The sequence below is a fragment of the Antennarius striatus genome, chromosome 5 (assembly GCF_040054535.1).
Source record: "Antennarius striatus isolate MH-2024 chromosome 5, ASM4005453v1, whole genome shotgun sequence".
NCBI classification, from domain to species: Eukaryota; Metazoa; Chordata; class Actinopteri; order Lophiiformes; family Antennariidae; genus Antennarius; species Antennarius striatus.
This window is the reverse complement of record NC_090780.1, coordinates 5,488,575-5,503,256: the sequence shown is the minus strand read 5'-3', so window position 1 is coordinate 5,503,256 and position 14,682 is coordinate 5,488,575. Positions and strand designations below refer to the sequence as shown.

The following is a 14,682-nucleotide window of genomic DNA, read 5'->3' as shown; positions in this document are numbered from 1 at the left end:
TGTGGAGTAGCAGGCAGCCCCTTTGTGGAGTGTCCAAATGAGCAACTTATAAAGGGGGGCGGAACCTTGCTTAAGGGCGCCTCGGTAGTGCTCCGGAGGTGAACTGACAACTCCCACTGTCAGCTCACACTCTGGGTGCTTCTTTGGGCCCGCTCTACCACTGAGCCCCTGCCGCCTCCAATCATATAGAAAGGAACCCAACAGGGTCCTGGGTCAAAGTACAGAAGCTGAAAACAGATATGGAATGCAGTTTGCACATTTTAATAAATAAAACATGCGAAGCTAAACAAAACAGATTTTATTTTATTTTTTAATTTGATATACTACCTTGATCCCCGAAGGGAAATTAGTTAGTTGCACACTATAGTTCACACTGTTAGTTTTTAGTCATGCATATATATTGTATACAGGCTCTAACACACACACTTAAGGGGCCTGTAGGCATGCAGTGTGGGGGAGGTGGAGTGGCGGGCAGCCCCTGCGTGGTGCGCCCTGAGAAGCAACTTGTAAAGGGGACGGCGCCTTCCTCAAGGGCGCCTCGGCAGTGCTCGAGAGGTGAGCTGACACCACCCACTGTCAGCTTACACTCCAAGGTGGCTGGGCGGGAACGGGAATTGAACCTACGATCTTGGAAACAATGGACGATCCCCTCTGCCGCCCACGCTACCACTGAGCCACTTCCGCCGCCTCTGGATTTTTAAGGAGGACATTGTGACTTTCTCTGTGTTCTTCTGTGGATGTTAACTGTCTTTCCTCTTTCTCTGTCTTCTGTGCCCTTTTGACTTCTTTTTTTTTGTCTCTGCTTCCTGATTTCTTCTTTTTCCTGCATTATTCTGAGTTATTCACCTCCTCCTGCATTGATCTGCGTTCTTGTCTGTCCTCTTAATCTAACTGTTCCCTTTTTGTCTCCTTATTTGTGCTCAAACCTGCATTCGGGCTATTTTATTTTTTATTTATTGTTTATGTGCACTGCTTGCTTGCATCTCTTTGCCTGTCTCTGGTTTTCTGTGTTTCTAGTTTTTATGGCCGTACCCTCATTATCCTCACATTTTCTACCTCAAATCGCAGCAGCTGAGCAGCAGCCAGGCTCCAGAGCAACAGCAGCAGTCCCAGCCACCTCAGCCACGGCAGTCTCATTCTGGAGGCTACACATTTGAGCCACAACAACTTGCTTCAGACACCAAACCAGGTCCAGGTCTGCACCAAAGTCCTTAATCCTATTTAAAATACACCCACAACTCTTAAGAAATAGGGCTGCTACATAAAACAGGTGTTTAAACTATAATATTTTATCTATGTTTTGAGGGTACCATGTTTAACTGCTGTGTCATTGTCTTTAATATCAGCCAGTGTCCCCCTCATGTGCAGCAGCAACTTCTGTGTCCCTCTATTGAAAAAACTGATTTCCCTGACAAATGCGTCAATTTCCTTTCCTCAAAACAGGCCGCATGCTTTCACTTTCATTTCGGTCACAAATCAGTATGAACTGTTAATGGGCTCACAGTTGGAATACAAGGCTGAATGCTGCAGTTTACAGGTATCCAACTCTTGGACAGTTTTGTCTTCCTGGTTACTGAGCTTTGAGCTGTTGGTCATGAAGGTTATGGTGTTTTGATCAGTTATTATTTACAGATCCTAAAATGATTGATGCACCGTATTTTACGGACCATAAGTTGCACCAGATTTTAAAGCAGTCTCAGTTAAGAGGTCTTACTGTACTAAAGCCATAAGGCGTGTTTTATTATTACGCGGATGCTAAAACAAGGTAACAGCAGCAAAACAGTGAGTTTGGTTGAACTTTATTCTACAACGTATTTAAAAATAAACACATTGTTTTTTGTTCAATTTTTTGTCTCAAATCCATCAAAGTCCTCATGTTCTGTATCTGAATTGAACAGCAGAGCAATTTCACCATCAAACATTCCGGGTTCCCTCTGGTCATTGTCGGAGTCAGTCTCGTTGCCAGGTGGTTGTTCAGCAATGATGTCGGCTTTCGTTGAAAGCTCGGACAAAAGTCATACCTCAGACCAGGCATCCACAATCCAATCAGATATGGTGGTGTAAATCGCCCGGCACTGCCTTCTAGTCTTAGTAAAGGTGTGTTTGCCATTTCTCATCCATCGCTCCCCCGACTCTCGTGAGTTCACTTTACACCAATATCCAGTGGTTGAAGTTCTTTGGTTAATCCTTCCGGGATTATGGCAAGCATCAAATTGATTTGCTGCACTTGGTTTTTGAAAGTAGCAGTGGTATGGGCGCACATGGAGTCGCAGATCAACAGACGGTGAAGGTCTATTTCTGTTCACAGCTGCGTAACTGGTAGCCTGTAGTTTGAATAGTGTCACTTCGCTGATGCCATTTTTGGGGAGTTCTTAACCAAAAAAATGTTGTTTTGCGATATCGGAGGCATGGCGGAGGTATGCATACATGCTGTACATAGTTTTACATAATGTTCTCAATTGGTTTATCGCTGCCAGCGTACGTAGTGATGTTTTACGTCCCTATTGCGGTGGGAAATGGTCTAGTGGGAGCGCTAACTAAAATGACACAACGACATTTTTACAGATTTCAGAATCCATTGCACACATAAGGTGCTTCGGGTTAAAAGGAGCACCATCGATTTTGGAGAAAACCAAAGGCTTTTAATTGCGCCTTATAGTGAGGGAAAGACAAAGTGTTATTTTGGTTTACATTGAGCAATCCTTTTAAGAATCACTGTGCTTATGATTTAATATTTCCTTCAATATATTATGCAAATATTACCCGTATGACATATCCCAACTCTTCATCTTTTCAGATGAACCTCTGAAAGTGGAGCCAGTTGCCCAGAAGTCCACCTCCCCGGGGCAAGTTCAGCCCGAAGCTTCTGTGGTCAGACTTGAGGCCAGTACTTCTGCAACTGAGCCCTTTTCTATTGTTGAACCAGAGTTATCCTTCCCTGATGCAATGGCTGCTCCCGCCACGCTCCTTCTTTCAGTAGCCAACAAAAGTGACCATTCCTCAGCCAGGGACTCCTCTGCTTCTGCTTCCTCTCCCTCCCCCTCAACTGGGGAGCAAAAACCATGTTTGACACCACTTCAGACTCCCATCGTTGACAAGCCTCTGTCAGACACGGCACACACTCTAGCTGCCTCGCCAGCACTGGCTTCCAAGGCTTTAAATGGCCTTGCAGACATTGGGATGGAGTTGGATACCCCGGTGCATGAGCCTTCTCTCCTGGCCCCACCTGTGCTACAGGCCCAGTCATCGTCTGTCGTTTACAGGGAGGTTACGGAAGCTTTGCCCGTGGACGTGAGACCGGAGATGCCCATTGCTGCTGCACTCACTCCGCTGGCACCTGTGGCTGTTGTGCCTGTCACGCTGACCTCAAGCCCTGCCCCAGCTTTACCTGTTATTCTCCCCCCTGGACTTCCACCTCTAGTGCAGGCCACAGTAGAGGCCAACGAGCTGAGCAAGTCATTAGAAACTAAAGACCGTATCACCAGAATTGGAACAGAGGCACATGGGGACATTACTGGCAGCGTAGCTCTCACTAGAAAGAGTCCCACTTCAGGTAGAGCACTGATTGCATTTAAAGAAATGTATTGCATTCTAAATAATTTTTTCATGCAATAATTATGCGTTTTTTGTGATATTCCAATGCAAAATGATAAGATTAGGTTTTTTTGTGAGGGGGGGCACAAGTGTTTTTTGACTACTTTCATAGTACACATTAAATTTTACACCTCAGCAGGTATATTTTGACAGATTTAGATTCAATACATTCAGAAAAAGCTAATTAAAAATGTATTTTTTCAAAGATTAACAAGCTGAGAAAATTTGTCAGCATGTTTTCTGAATCTGAATCTAAAAGCCATTTTCAATTTTTCTTATTTGTATTCGCCACAACAGAAAATAAAAAGTAATTCAGTAGAATCAGAATATGTAGAGCAGCACCTGCAACATGAGTAGAACTGAAGGGTCTCAGTGGCGTCTGTATGGAGCACTCTTGATTTACTGTCTCTAGTTGTGCAGAATGTTGAACGTCATTTATACATTCCTTCTCCATTCAGCGTCAGGTTCATTATAGCATTGTTAGCTTATTTTTGTTTTTTCTATAGAATAACTGCTTGACAATTTAGCATTTTTTGTTTTTGTTTTTTGGTCAAAGTCAATGGCATGTCTTTTACCTTTTATAATCATCAATGAATTATTCCTAATAGTTCATCATGTTGTGTTATATAACCTAGGGGAAAAATAAATTTATGACTACCGTTACTCATTGTATATATGTACATAATCTGAGGAACTACAAGTAGGAATGTATTAGTTGATTGTCATACCACCTTATTGTATTAGAAGATTCTCTGGATATATCCTTGAATAGCATGCGTCATCATAGATTTTCATATTGTCCCTGTTTTGTCAAACTTAATGTTTACTTTAGTGTGATAGGAGATAGATGAGGTTTAATATATGAATATCACATTTTTGGGTTTAATTACATTTACCAGCTTTGTTTATAAATGTGCATTTACAGGTTTTTACATCTAAACCAAAAAAATACTTGCTTTCCACTGAAGCATTTTAAATCTGTTATGTTTGTGTTGTTTGCCTATCAGCAGTGGCTGACTTCATGCTACTGCATTTGTATTTTGCTGCAGTAAATGAGATAGCTTCTGCTATACCAAAGATGTGGAGGAAACCAAATGATGCTTCTGGAGATGCACCTCTGGAAGAGGTAAGAATAGAGACCGAAGAACAGAAATAAGACCTGGGATAGTAGTCAAATGTCTGCTACATACATACAATTATCATTAATGACCTCAAAGTTTAAGTGGTTTCAACTTCAACTCTTGTGTGTTTCTATTTTCCCTATTTAAACTTTATTGTGAGACTTTTTGACATGCCTTTGACACAGAATGACACCTTTGACACCTCATCTCCCTCTCTGGATGAGAGGGAGATGAGGGAAAAGGCACAGGGCAAAAAAGTTTAAATGTTTCCACCTGTTGGGATAACACATAAATGACTGGTGTTTTGTATCATCCAAGAACAACATCAAGTAGTTATTCATCATCTCCAGTGTTTAGCCAGCCCACTTTATGAAAAATCCTTATTCTGCTCTCCTTGGCTTGAAACTGGGCGAATTGCTACACCACTGGTTGTACAGACTTTTATGAATGGCATCTCTTTAGGAGTCATTAAACAGCCATAATGAGTTAAGAAATCTTTTATTGCACAGAAATTAACAAACCTTACATTACAAACAAACATTACAGGTGACCAAAATTCAATTCAGCCACGCTGGTTTAAATAAAAAATGTTTCGCAGTTGCATTCATGGTGAAGAAAAATGACAATATCATAGAAAACTAAGAAAACATGAGAAATTATTCAGATTTGTAGAAATGATGCTCCGTGTTTCATTAATCTTTCACTATATTCCCTGTTTTACTCTTATTCATAGCTTCCTGTCCTCTTTGCCTGTCAACATCTTTTTCACTTCTGCCTTTTCACGTTTCTATTCAGAACTAATTTTCCATTCCTGCTGTTTTGCTGTATTTGTTTCCTCATAGCAGATGAGGTCTATTTTAGCTCATTGACCTTGTTGCATGAAGTAATGTTTTAACTAGTTTTATACTTTGAACTGCCAAGTCAAATCTCCCACAAGAGACGTTACGAACGATGCATCACAGCAAGATTTTTTATTTCGCTTGTATCAATTCATATGAATTTGAGAGCTGTCTTACCTCCACACAGGACAAGCCCAGGCAAGTGACTCAGCCTGCTGGAAACCACGCCTTTCAGTCAGCTCTTCTGACTGGCATCCCAGTATCTCCACCACCAGTCTTAGCTTCCTGCCCTACCCCAGCCCCTGCTAGCAGCCCAGAGCCTGATGGAAAACCCGCTGCCCTTGAGGAGAATGGGGATACTGAGATGGAGCCCATGAGGAATGGGGCAGGACACATTTCAGAGACAGAAAGCAGCGACAGCAGTGCCACCGTCGGAGAGAAGGAGAACTCCACAGGGGCTATGCTAGATATTGAAGGTCAGAGAGGGCCTCATTAAGTTAATGTAATAATACAAGCAATTAATATACAATACAAGCAAATCATTAGAACAACAACATAATGCTTTTCTACTGTTATGTCTTTCCTCTCTACTTGGGAGTCCAGACCTGTCCGAACCCACTGGCAAGCGTCAATATAATCGGGAATTCCTGCTGGGCTTCCAGTTCATGTCTGCCTGCATACTGAAACCTGAGGGGCTCCCACCCATTAGTGATGTGGTGTTGGACAAGGTGAGTCAGCCTCTTGGTGCTGATTGGTCTGCGTAAGTACTCCCGGCACCAAATATTTTTAAACCTCTCAAAGGTGTATCAAATTGCTGGATATTATTCCTACAGTGTTTTTACTTAGCAGATGACCAACTACTTATGGAGGGCCTTCCCTGAATTTAGCCTTTTAAGGGAAAATGCAACTGGAAAGGTTTCTGGACAAATGAGACCTCAAACCACAAAATTAACAAAAAAATGGCATCAATTTTTTAAGAGCGTGAAACAAAGATCCCAAACATCCTGTGGCTTCTTCCCTTCAAATATTTACTATCTTTATTTTTAACAATATATTGTGAATTTAGTGGATTTTTGATTATTAGAATGATTGACTTATGTTTTCCATTATTCACCATTATAAAAAGTTTTAAAAACTGACTAAGATATTCAATGATAGATTAATCAATAATGAATGTCAGCAGTTGAAGCCCTCTTTTTATATGAACCCTGTCAGGAAAAACTTTTCTTTGTTATTCACGTAGGCAGGAAGTATTTCAGATAATGGTTGTTTGTTAAGCTTATATCAAAGGACATTTGGGTCATTCACTCTGATCCACACATAATTTTGAGTGGAGCATAGAGCATGCTGCAATGCTCTTTTGATTAAAGTGACGTTGCTATTATGTCACACTTGGCAGTTTTAAGAGTTGTGTGCCCCTCGTCTACCTCCCAAAAAGAACAATGAGACCGGAGAGCAGCTGATGTGTAATCCCACAGTTCATTTTATTTGAGGGAAAAATTACTTCTCTCTGGGAAAGTAGAGAGGAAGTCAAGGACAGCAGAAAAACGTAGAACTGGATTTGTTCGTGTCTCCTCCCACAACTATCTTACTCTCCTCAAAACCCTAGCCCCCCACCCCACCCCCCACATCTGGTTCTGACTTGTTTCAGAGAACAGGCTGACCTGTAAGGTCTAGTTTATTATCAAATCATTGAAAATACACAAACCAAAATCTGTTAACTCAGCACCCCTGCACATCACTGTTAAATGACCAATGGTTTAGAAACATGCAAACACATACACACACAGAAACTTCTGTCACCCCCGTGCCACTAATATTGGGAGATCACTGCTCCTCCTGCTGTCCAGTTCTCGTAATGCATGTGTGTAATAATGATATTTTGTGCATTTGTATTGTGCAGATGAACCAAAACAAGTTACCGTCTCGAGTGGTTGATTCCAGGGCTATATCCAGAGGACCTGATTTCACACCTGCCTTTGCAGAATTTGGCAGGCAGATGGGTGGAGGACGAGGTTCATCAGTGAGTCACACATGCATTCATAATGTCCACAGGAGTTTTACAACTCCAACTTTTTGTAAACGCTGTTAATATATTTTTCTGTGCATTAAATAGATATTTTGCTGCTGTCAAGTTGTTGATGATAAGCAGCGTTTTACCTTCAGAAAAAATAATGGCAAATCACCATAAATCAATGGCAATTAGATTATTCAAATGTGTAATATTTTTTTCTAGCTGTTCAAGAGAAGAACAAGACTAAATATAACTAGCATCTGGCTTTACTCTATTTTACAATGGTTATAATACACTGCCTGGCCAAACAAACTGTCGCCACCAAAAAAAGTCACCCAGCCATCTCCATCACAACTTTGGGATGTGCTGGAGATGACTTCGCCCAGCGGTCAGATCCCACCATCATCAATGCAAAAATTGATGAAAAAATAACGCATTACTGGATGGAAATAACTCCTGTGATATCGCAGTAGCTTAGTGAAACAATATCACAGGGATTGCATGCCATTATCATAAGCTTAATACAATCATATATTATACAAACATCTGGTGCATTCTTTTTCACTTTTTTAACTAAATGAGCCTTCTGATTTGAAACTTCAGTAATAGGAGAAAGGCCTTCCTATGATTCCCAATTAAATACTAACCTTTGAGTTTCTAGAAGTTGTAAAAATGCTGAATTACAACTGCAGCCCTGTCTCTGAACATGCTGCAAGTGATATGGCTAAATAGAAAATCTTTAAAATTTAGCAGTTCCTCATTTTTCTCATTCCCCACCTTTGTACTAAGTGGAATGCAAACCAGTGTTGAATGCAAAATCAATAAATATTGAATAAAACAAATTCACAAGTATTTTTTTCAATTATTTTTAAATGACAGACTTTAAACTTTTATCCACTTGAAAAATATTTTTATGATTAAACAATGAAATCTTTGGACAACCAAAAAACAAACTTTTTTTTTGCTCTCATAATTATATTGACACTTAAAGGGGTCCTATTGTGAAAAACACGTTTTCAGGTGTTTTCATATGCATAGTGGTCCTCCCTAACCCGACCCCATATAATCCGGAAATATTTCCTGCATCAAAAGATATACAGTGCGCCCTTGCCCATTCATGCATCAAAGCTCGCGACTTCACCTCATTGCGGATTTTTTGGTAGGCAGTCATGTGATACCGTACGCGCATTATGTTTGCTGACGGCATCTGGAAGTGCGCTCGGTTCCGTGAGTCTCGGACGTACGTGAGACACAAAAGTGCTTTAAACAGTCGATAAGAGTGTGGAAAAGGTAATACAGAAAGAAGGTGGTTTAATATCAGTATAGGGAGGTTCATAAACGTTTAAATTACCGTAAATAATAAGATAAATCATAGCTCTGTCGTGGAATTTATTAATAGCGTGTGGTTCATGGAATGCATTAACCACAAAGAACGAAGGCGCACTGTATTAAAAAATTATGTATTAAAAATTGAACACTTGGTTTTGGGATGTCACAAACCAAATGATTGACAGAGCGATTGATGTATCCTGAGACATATTTGATTGATTGACATGTCCACCCAGTAAAGGGCGTGGTCATCCCCGATGGAGTTCGTGTTCAGGCTAAGGTAGCAGTGTGTGGTAATGACCTGCTCAGAACTACACGCTGAAAATTCCTCACAAGCTGCTCAAGTCAGCTAGCATATGGCTAAGTAGTTAGCTCCGCTTCAGTCGTGTGTGTGTCCTCGTAAATATTATCCTCAGCATCATCGTAAACACATAACCAGTTTCATAGCAGATGAAGAAACTACTAAAATCCAAACTGTTGTCTGTTTTTTCATGAATAAAAGCAGCTTTCTATGTGATCTGAGAGCTGGGTGTATCCAAAGCAAACAGCCTCAGCCTTTAATTAGAGCCTAATAGGCATTCACTGTCACCAGTCAAGGTTACGTTCAACTGACCTAAACTGCGCATGTAAAATAATCCAGGTAGAAATCAAGAGGTGAATTTATCACTCATTCCCAGCCTATGGGGGATATGCAAACGTACATACACACACACACACACACACACACACACACACACATACACAGAGAGAGAGAGTGTGTTACAGTTGCTTGAGTATGAGTAAATAATTGATACATTGGTCCTCCTTGTCACTGCGACATAGATTGGAGGACAGAGATAAAGTCGGAAACAACCAACAGTTCAATATACTTCTCGAATACAAGAAAAAGCCTTGGTCTTACCTCTCCGGTAACATCCAATGTTTCATTAGACTGCGTTAGCTTGACTTCCCAATGTTGTCTGTGATGATTGCCTGGAAACAGATTTAATTACCTCTTGTCCATAATCATCTCTTGTCTTCTCATCTCCACTGATTTCTATCCCACGTGCAAACACTTTGTGTTTTTGTCTACAAATCCTCCGCCGGTCTGAGGTCAATCAGCCATCATGTTTACATAATGATCCACGAGTCTTTATTCAGCAAACTGAGACAGTAGCTCTGCGCTTTCCGCCGAAAAATTAAGTTATATCATGGAAAACAAGAGTGAAAAACCTGATAAAAAATAAGAATAAAATACGTAGTAGGGAAGTTACTTAGTTTCAGACTATGGCAAGCGTTTACGTGGCACATGTAAACAAAACACACGTGAACCCGAACGGGAAGGGAGTTGTTCATAGAGAGAGAGAGCTCTGAGGCACGCCCATTTACACAGCGTTTTGAGCGAAAGTGATTTTATCAATATTCAATCAAAGATAATGAGGACCACGGATCAGTTTGGGGCAAGATATTCAAATACAGAGTAGTTGGGCATCTGGCAGCTGAACGACATGAATTTAAAAAAGCATAGTATGGGACCTTAAAACAAAATTCATTTCGTTTTAACTACTACTGTTGCTGCTTTATGACATTCCGAATTCCATCTTCCTTATCATCCACAGCTTATGAACATCGGGGCTCGGAGGCCTCCACCCAGAAAGATTATCATGAATGTGTCGGTAAATGATGAAGTTCAGCTGCAAAAATCAGAGAATGCATGGAAACCTGGAATGAAAAGGGAGGGTCCAATGGAGGATTCTGAGAGCCAAAAAACAAAGGTGGGTTCAAATTTACATGCAGATATGTACAAAGACACATGCAGTATAAGAACGGTAACCAAATGACATGTTTAGGAAAGAAAGGCATTACCAGCACACATCAGTGTCAGATTTTTTGGTCCGACTGTTTCTCATTCTTAAAGTAGTCCTGTGGTGAACTAGCTTTGTGCCTGATTTTCCCTCAGGAGCTTTTCAGGAAGGTGCGTAGCATCTTGAACAAGCTAACACCTCAGAAGTTCAACCAGCTGATGAAGCAGGTGACGGACCTGACCATTGACACGGAAGAAAGGCTCAAAGGGGTCATCGACCTGGTCTTTGAGAAGGCCATTGATGAACCAAGCTTTTCTGTTGCCTATGGAAACATGTGTCGCTGCCTCGCCACAGTAAGCTCTGTGTCTGTCAGAATGCAGGAAGTAGGTCAACTTTTGGAGAAAAGGGAGGTGTATTTGTGTCAGCAATATTTTGAATCACTCTGCTGTTTAAGACAATTTGATGACATAATGTCAGCATTTTTTAAGATGTGTACAAATAATGTTTCCAGTATCGGGAAAGAAGGTAGCATTAACACAATTTAAAATTTAATGTATTGATAGTGAATAAATACCTAATATTGGCCTTCTTTGAAGTGGGTCAGTATTATGTATTTATTCACTGTTGGAGAGATTTTTCAGAACAGTTATTGTTGAAAATAACTGCATAGCATACTTAAAAACAATTTGAAATAATCCACAAATGTAAAGGCTTTTGTATACCAGTACAGTAGGACCCTGGTGTTGTAGTCACATTTGAAGCAGTGTTCTTTAAACATAAATATTTCGTTACTTGGTTTATCTCTGTACCTCTGCTTCAATATGCTTATGTGTTCTGTTCATGTCCAGCTCAAAGTGCAGATGGCAGACAAACCCAACACCACAGTGAACTTTCGCAAACTGCTGCTAAATCGCTGCCAGAAGGAGTTTGAAAAAGACAAGGTGGATGATGTGGTGTTTGAAAAGAAGCAGAAAGAGCTGGACTCTGCTGCATCGGTATGTCATTTATAAACAGCTCAAGTGTGACAACACATTTCGAGCTAGACTGAAACAGTTTTAGTCCCTGGAAAAGAGAATGAAACATCTTACAGGTGAGGTATTTGTGTTTCATTCTGTCCCCTAAGGTGACAGAACGGGACAGGCTTCAGGAAGAGCTAGAGGATGCCAAGGACAAAGCGCGGCGGCGTTCCATTGGCAACATCAAGTTCATCGGGGAGCTTTTCAAGCTCAAGATGTTGACAGAACCAATCATGCATGATTGTGTGGTTAAGCTGCTGAAAAATCATGACGAGGAGTCTTTGGAGTGTCTGTGCCGGCTGCTCACTACCATTGGCAAAGACCTTGACTTCGAGAAGGCCAAGGTGAGGCTGAGAAGGACATTGACTAAGTAAACTCATTAAAGTCCGGGTCTGTGCTTTAAGGGAAAGCTCAATATTTTGTTGTTATACTTTTCTTTTGTTTTCTGCTGAAGATTGAGATCATCTCCCATGTACAGGTAGTCCTCAAATACAAACATCCGACAAACATTCATAGATGCGAGCAACCGTGCGCTGCCATATCTCACTACTGTAGTTTTCCTTTCTGTGGCAACCAACACCGAGCAGCACTCATATCCCCCTTTTGTTCTTGGACGTGTCTGATCATCTCAATGGGTCAGGCTTCATACTCCATTGGATACTTTACGATTTATCATGGCTAATAAACCAAAGATTAGTGCTAGTGGTATTGGCAAAAGCAGGGCACCTTATAGTGGTAGTAGTGACAATCTCTCTGATGACAACTCTGCCTCTCACCAGCAATAACTCCACACTCCGTCTCCTCTTTCTTCACTTTGAAGGTAAGTTACATTATGCTAGGACTGTATTTCATTTCATTTGTGCTGTTTTTATGCCCTGTGACTGTTTCTGTTAAATCTGCAGGAATATTACTTTCATATTTAGAGTATTAATGACATTTAAATGACCTAAAAGGGCAATTAGAAAAGAAAAAAAGTCAACTTTATTGATCCCCTACAGGGAAATTATCTTTACACTCATACATGCATATACAGTATATGTCAAACCATGCATACAATGTCGTGTACAGACCCCTGAACAAACACAACACACTAGGGGCCTGTAGGCATGAAGTTAGTACAACAATTATTAGTACATGGGGGAGGCAGAGTGAAGAGTCGCGACTCCGGGGTGTGCCCAAAATGAGCCCCTTGTCGGGGGGGACAGCGCCTTGCTCAAGGGCACCTCGGCAGTGGCCTGGAAGTGAGCTGACACCTCCCACTGTCAGCTCAATCTCCAAGGATGTCTGGCGGGAGCAGGATTCAAACCGCCGATGTCTGGTCTTAAGACGTCTGCTCTACCGCTGAGCCACTGCCACCCCCAAGATTCATCAATCCATCTATTTTCTTTCACTTCTTCCGCTTGGTGAAGCCTATTTCAGTGGATTACAGGCGAAAGGCTGGGGAACATTATGGGTGCATTTGCTAGTACACCATGGAGCCAAATGAAAGGAAAACAAGACAAACGCACACACAAACACCTGCGGGCAATTTTGACTACCAACCAATCCAAACTGCATCTTTTTGGAGGTGGGAGGAAGCCGGAGAACCCACGCAGATACGGGGAGAACATACAAACTCCGCCTAAGAAGGACTTGAACCCGGACGACAGCAGCCTCACCATGCCGCCGGCATTGATAGATTGAAATTTAATAACGACTTACGAACAATTCGGCTTACAAACAGACTGAGCCAATTGTGTTCGTAGGTTGAGGACTACCTGTATCTGTTGACAAAATTAGACTAAAAGATTGGCACTGCTTAACTTGGTGGGTGGTTGGAGGATTTTGTTACATTTGAAAAGAGTCAAGTTTTCCCTTTGCTTCCAGTCTTTATTATAAGTTACCTGTAATTGAAATTAATTGGTGTCTGTGTAGGTTCTCAGTTATCCAGGTCATGGTTATCCAAAGTTGTTTAAGTCAGTTTGAAGAAGTCTCTTGGATGAGAGACAAAACGTCTTCAAGAAGTTTCTTAACGTCCAGTGGATTGACTTAAAACAGCTTTGGAAAATCAATTGGTGCTTTTATGCAGCTTCATTATTTTTTTTTATTTTTTGTTTTGAAGTGAAATTGAGAGTGATGTCATTTTAACATGTTGGTGAAAAAGTGAACAAGTCCTAAATATTTGTTTTTAGTCTGTAATATGCAAGCTATACAAAATATAAAATCATATTCCAAATATATGATTTATATAATTCTTTATTTGATTTGAGTTACTTTTTTTAACATACTATGTATTCAGTTTAAATATTGAGTGTCATTTAAATTTGTTTTCCGCTTGAAATCATGGCAACTTTACAACAGTAAAAGTAGAGATAAAAAAGATGGGTATAATGAAAGGAGTAAAAATAATATAATGAAAAAATACAGAATAATTACTTAAATTAGAATAAAAATAATTTATATAGAAAACACAATATGAGATGAAGTAAAACAGCATTCTAATATCATTGCATTGGTGTACTACGGGGTGAAAATGATGATCAGGTATATTTCCAGAATCTAAAAGCTTGTTACATGCTAAAGTGAAGAAAACCTTTATTTAAAAAAAAAATTGGGAACTGACTGCTCAAATCTTCCACATATTTGGTTTACCAGTATAAATGAACTAAGCTGCATCCAGGATCTTTCTTTTGACCATTTCTGGAAATTTCAATTAATGCAGTAGCAGTTCTCAGTGTTCTTAAGGGCAGAGTAAAACAGTCAGGGATGTAGCCTGTATGGTATTTCAAATCTCTATGCAACCATTATATTCACCGTATAACAATGAAATTTCACACAATGAATGCATATTGCCCAACACCTGGTGTTTTTATTTTTGACAGGATTTCAGAATGTCCTAAGAGTCAGAATTTCTACCTTTCTTTTGAAGCTGACTGAATAAAATTTCATAGTCAATTGTATCAAACACAATGCTTAATCTGAAAGATTGATAACAAAGACCTAATT

At 40.4% G+C, this 14,682-nt stretch overlaps 1 protein-coding gene across 3 annotated transcripts in view; it reads left to right on the top strand.

The window, feature by feature from the left end:
* Window positions 1-14,682, top strand: part of LOC137594909 (eukaryotic translation initiation factor 4 gamma 3-like) — an 87,368-nt gene that overhangs the window by 48,509 nt on the left and 24,177 nt on the right. For 2 of the 3 annotated variants that reach the window (XM_068314537.1, XM_068314539.1), the window contains exons 11-20: window positions 1,069-1,195; window positions 2,798-3,553; window positions 4,644-4,720; window positions 5,742-6,030; window positions 6,158-6,282; window positions 7,458-7,577; window positions 10,496-10,651; window positions 10,837-11,034; window positions 11,530-11,676; window positions 11,805-12,041. In XM_068314537.1, coding sequence (XP_068170638.1) covers window positions 1,069-1,195; window positions 2,798-3,553; window positions 4,644-4,720; window positions 5,742-6,030; window positions 6,158-6,282; window positions 7,458-7,577; window positions 10,496-10,651; window positions 10,837-11,034; window positions 11,530-11,676; window positions 11,805-12,041 — 2,232 coding nt within the window. The remainder of the gene's footprint in view (window positions 1-1,068; window positions 1,196-2,797; window positions 3,554-4,643; window positions 4,721-5,741; window positions 6,031-6,157; window positions 6,283-7,457; window positions 7,578-10,495; window positions 10,652-10,836; window positions 11,035-11,529; window positions 11,677-11,804; window positions 12,042-14,682) is intronic. The other variant, XM_068314538.1, reaches the window with a different exon arrangement.